Raw genomic sequence first — 4865 nt, 5'->3', positions numbered from 1 at the left:
AGAGGAGCTGGAGAAGGAAGGAAGCAGGATAGAGAGCAAGAAGGAGACCAGCAGGAGGCACATGGAGCAGAGAGATATGTGAAGAAATTGCACTTGCTTCTCAGTCTTGGACTGGTTGAAACAGATGTGGGTGAGAGACCTATGGGGGAGGTTAATAATGACAGCTTTGTTTTTTCCAAAGATTCATTTATTTAGACATACAAGAACTGGGATGTAAGCCAGAGGTGCAGGGGTGAGAGGATTCACCAGAGAAAGTAGGGAGCAGAACAGGCAGATCTACTGAGGGGAGCGGTGGGTGAAGCAGGAGAGATCTGCTGCTCCATGTGGGCTGTTCCCTGGCCAGACAGGATCAAACCCGTGCTGCAGTGACTGGATTGAACTAGTGTTATAGTGGCTGGTGATAGCTTGATAGCACTGTCTTTAATCCCAGCACAAGGAAGGCCCAACAATGGCAGCTTTTATCGTGGTTTTGATTTTGCACTTTTCCTCCCAGACTTGTCTGACTCTTTCTGACCCTTTTCTATGGATCCCCGCTGGGAGGTGATTTAGGCTTGTGTCAGGCTTTTGGGTCTTGCTCAATCCCTTTTGGATGGACTTTTATTCATGGGAGGATGGGTAACTTTGGATGCTTGATTGGAAACTATATTCTTTGTCTTTTCTGTATCGCACACTATTGTATTAATGTTTTTTTCCATTGAAGATTTATATATATTGTCCTGATGTGGTGGATGGCAGAACCTATTTAGTGCCATCAGGTTTGGAGGTTCTGGGGTGCCCTACTCCCTGTCCTGTAACAGAAGGACAATTCTCCTGTAATACAAGGGGGAGGAGGAAGGTAGATGTGTTGAGCTACAGAAAGAACCATAGGTGATGCTGGTTAATATTTTCCTAGTCAGGACAAAAGTCAAGGGAAGTCAAGTCCGGGGTCAGAGAATTTGGAAGAGACACAAGCCAAACAAAGAAAGAGCATGTAGACACCAGGGTACTGATTTCATACAGGGGGGAAATCCAAGAGGACAGACTGTCAGCAGTGCTTCGGGCAAGTGTAAGATGCGGCAGTGTCAAGGAAAATGGACAAAATGAGATATTGTCTTTCAGAGAGGAAGCTCCTTGTGTCTCCCACTGTCCTAGCAATCCCCAGTAAGCGTGCAATGGCTGCTTCTCAGTATAGCTGGCAACTCCCGAGGTGGTGATTATATCGTCCACAATCTTTAAACAACTTTCCTCCGAGCAGTCTTTATTTTGTATTTTTAGCTTTGAAGAACTAGGGTGTAGGCCAGAGGTACAGGAGGATGAGAGGATCCACCAGAGATAGAGTGAGCAGCAGAACAGGCGCATCTACTGAAATACACTGTTGAGGGGAGCAGAGGGTAAGACAGGAGAGTCTGCTGCGCCATGTGGGTGAGCTCCCTGACTGGGGATCGAACTCAGGACTCAGGCCATAGTGGTGATAATGTTGCGGCTTCACCCCTAGGCCATTAGGAAGGGCCATATCTTCTATGTTTTCACAAAACTCTTCAGAGCATGGTGCCAAAGTACCTGTGGTAGAGAATCATCTCCTCCTTCCTCTCCCAAGATTTGGGCTCTGCCTACAAGACATGCCCAAAGCACTTCAAGCTGTGAGCTTTCAGGAAGTATCCCCAGCCCCCACCACGCCCCCCAGCCCAACTTCTGAGCAGACTTTGGTGCCCTGGCCCTTCTGATCTCAGTTAAATCTCTTATAAACATATTCTTAATTAGTTCAAGGTTCAGGACAACTTACCCTGCTTCATAAGCAGCATATATCCATTCACAATATTCATTTGTTCTCCAGGAGTGAGGTAGATTGCCTATCTGCGTGCTCTCTTTATAGTATTTCTTACATTCTAATCATTTTTCTCCTCTCTCTCTCTCTCTCTCTCTCTCTCTCTCTCTCTCTCTCTCTCTGTCCTCCCCCCATTTCCTCCCTCCCTGCTTCTCTAACTGGTAGAATATTTGACTTTCATATCCTCCTCCCTAGAACCAGTGTCCAGAGGAGACTTCTAGAATTTCAACAGACTTGAAGCAGCCCTCTGCCTGCCATGGCGAGTCAACACTTTACCGACAGACTGAAGGAGGAACTGCTCTGCCCCATCTGTATTGATATTCTGCAGAACCCCGTCACTCTGGACTGTGGGCACAATTTCTGCCTCAGATGCATCTCTCGGGTTGCAGAAGAAACATCAAGGAAATTTTGCAAATGTCCCCTCTGTGGCAAATCTGTGAGGAAGAACTTCGAGCCCAATTTGCTGTTGGTAAATCTGGTGGAGAGGATTCAAGCTATAGATCCCTCTGAGATGCTGACGAAAAGGAAGAAGACAGATGCATGAAACATGAGGAGAAACTCCATTACTTCTGTGATCTTGATGGGAAGCTCCTTTGTATGGTGTGTCGGGAATCCAAGGAGCACAAATCCCACAATGTACTTTTAATAGAAGAGGCTGTCCCAAGATATCAGGTAGGCATTTAGGGTCTGTTCTCTGTCTCCCCGGGAGACCAGGAAACTCACTTTCTCCCTCAGCATCACCCCATCTTTGCACTGAGTAGGCGGTTTGCAGTCAGGTACTGTGGGCTCAGAGCTCTGAGTCTGAGTTGAGGCATCCTGGAGAGTGGAAAGGACACTGCGTTCTGAGCCAGAGGTTTGGGACTGTGGGGCTCAAGCTTGCTGCGTTCTCACTGGCAGCGATGAGAAAGCAGGTCACGAAGCCCACGTGTGGGGAGCAGGAGTCTTTATCATGAGGCAGCAGGAGATACACAGGCGGCAACAGCAGCAGCTCCCCTGGGCTCTGGTCACAGCAGTGGCCCCAGCCCTCAGTGTGTGGCCAGTGAGAGCCCCCCTCCTCACCGCACCAGGGGTCCTATTAGCCTTTATATGATTTAGGAACAAAGCAGGCACAGGATCAAGTTCAAGCCTACTTTCAGAAATATGTGTTCCCGCATGCAAGCTGTACATAGGTTCTATGTTATTTACTGCTCCCCTCACATGCGAGCTACATCCCAAAAGCTAATGTTATCTACTGGGGCGCCTGTCATGGTGGGAAAACAGTCTGAGAAACTCTGCGAAGATTCTGTGTTTTCTCACAGACACTACAATGACCTTCAAGAATCAGTTTACTCTTTGAGCCTCAGGGCCTCACCTTCCAAATGGGCAAAATGTGTATTCGATAAGTTGTTGGCAACTAAGGGAAAGTTTGTGGGATTAGAGTTATGTTATATTTATGACAAAATTCTCCTATAGTCACTTATTTTGTAAAGATTTATTTATTTATTTATTTATTTTCCTAGCAAGTATTACTCCTTTTCTTATTTGACAAAAATTTACCTGCCATATACTGGATTATTTATTTATGCATACAAGAGCTGGGGTATAGGCCAGTGATGTGGGAGGTGAGAGGCTTCACAGAGACAGAGTGGGAACAGAACAGGCAACTGACTGAAAATACACTGCTGAGGGGAGCAGTGGGTGAGTCAGGAGAGGTCTGCCTCACATGTGGGTTGCTCCCTGGCTGGCCGGGGATTAAACTCGTGCTACAAACCTGTGGATTGCTCCATAGTGTGGTGCTTAACCCTTGTGCCACCGGGGGGCCATTATAGGTCACTTTAGTTCCATATTTCACCCTCCCTCAGTACACCCCATCTCCCAGCTTTGGGCAGCAAAAAGGGCTCTATTAATAATTGCCCTTGCTTGGGCCTCCCTGGTGGCACAAAGAGTTAAGCACACACTATGAAGCAATCTGCAGCCTCTAAAGCACAAGTTCAATCCACAGCTGACCAGGGAGCAACCCATGTGGTGCAGCAGACCTCTCCTGTCTCACCCGCTGCTCCCCTCAGCAGTGTATTTCCGTCAGTCTGCCTGTTCTGCTCCCCACTCTGTCTCTGGTGAATCCTCTCACCCCCGCACATCTGGCCTGTGCCCAGCTCTTGTATGCATGAATAAACAAATCTTTTTAAAAATTGCCCTGGTTAGCCTCACCAGCATCCTGAGGAGCGGATGGTGTTGTGGGGCTGAGGGGGGTCCAGGCCTATTTTGCCAAAACAACTCTCTCCCTACAGGAGAAGCTGCAATCGCAGGTCGAGGTCTTGAAGCAAAAGGGATGGTGATAAAACAAGCAAAAGAACAAGGTGAACAGAAGATCAACAAATTCATGGTGAGAAAATTCAGGCAGCGGGTCTTTGTCCTATGATCTTACAAGGAGAAACAGCTCTACAAATATAGACTCTCTTCTTACACTGACCCAGCAACAAAGAAACAGGCCCAGAATGGGATGGAGTGTCCAGGAGGGTCCCTGGGAATGACAGAAAGAATCTGGCATCATGGGTCGGGGCGTTTTTGCTTCCCTTCCACACCGCACCTCCCAGAGGGGAGCCCAGTTCTTGGAATAGGTTGACTGCTTCCATGTCCTCCACATGGAGACACAGGGAGCTTAAGGAAAAATCAGGGTGATCCTCAGAATCCAAAATACCGGGTTTTTTAAAAATATTTTTAAATTTTTAATTTTATTTTTTTATATTAATATATTTTATTTTATATAATTCTTACATCATTTTTCATTTTTGCATAATGTATGCACTTTCATTTGGGTTATATCCCCCATACAATTGCATCCCCTTATTTTGACCCTAATCCCTCGTTCCAACCCCGTCCCCCCAGTAGTGTGTCTCTGTTTTATAGTTGCTTGTTGATTTGATTTTTTCTTTATTATAATTAGTCTTTTTCCTGGTCCCTTATTTAGGTTTTTCTAAATTCCTGCTATGAGTGAGACCATCCGGTATTTTTTCTTTTTCTTTCCAGTTTATTTCGCTGAGCATGATCCCTTCTAGCTCAAATGCTGCAAATGGCATGAGTT

At 46.5% G+C, this 4865-nt stretch overlaps 1 protein-coding gene across 1 annotated transcript; it reads left to right on the top strand.

Annotated features, from left to right (window-relative positions):
• The first annotated feature begins 2060 nt into the window (after window positions 1-2060).
• LOC119251111 (E3 ubiquitin-protein ligase TRIM31-like) lies at window positions 2061-4119 on the top strand. The gene is given in 3 exon segments (XM_037518600.1): window positions 2061-2337; window positions 2340-2476; window positions 4072-4119. Coding segments are annotated over 3 exon segments (462 nt in total).
• The last annotated feature ends 746 nt before the right edge of the window (window positions 4120-4865 follow it).

This window comes from Talpa occidentalis, unplaced genomic scaffold (assembly GCF_014898055.3).
Source record: "Talpa occidentalis isolate TD23 unplaced genomic scaffold, MPIMG_talOcc4v2.1 talOcc4.2, whole genome shotgun sequence".
NCBI lineage: Eukaryota > Metazoa > Chordata > Mammalia > Eulipotyphla > Talpidae > Talpa > Talpa occidentalis.
Note: the sequence above shows the minus strand (reverse complement) of the source record. Positions and strands in the feature narration are given on the sequence as shown.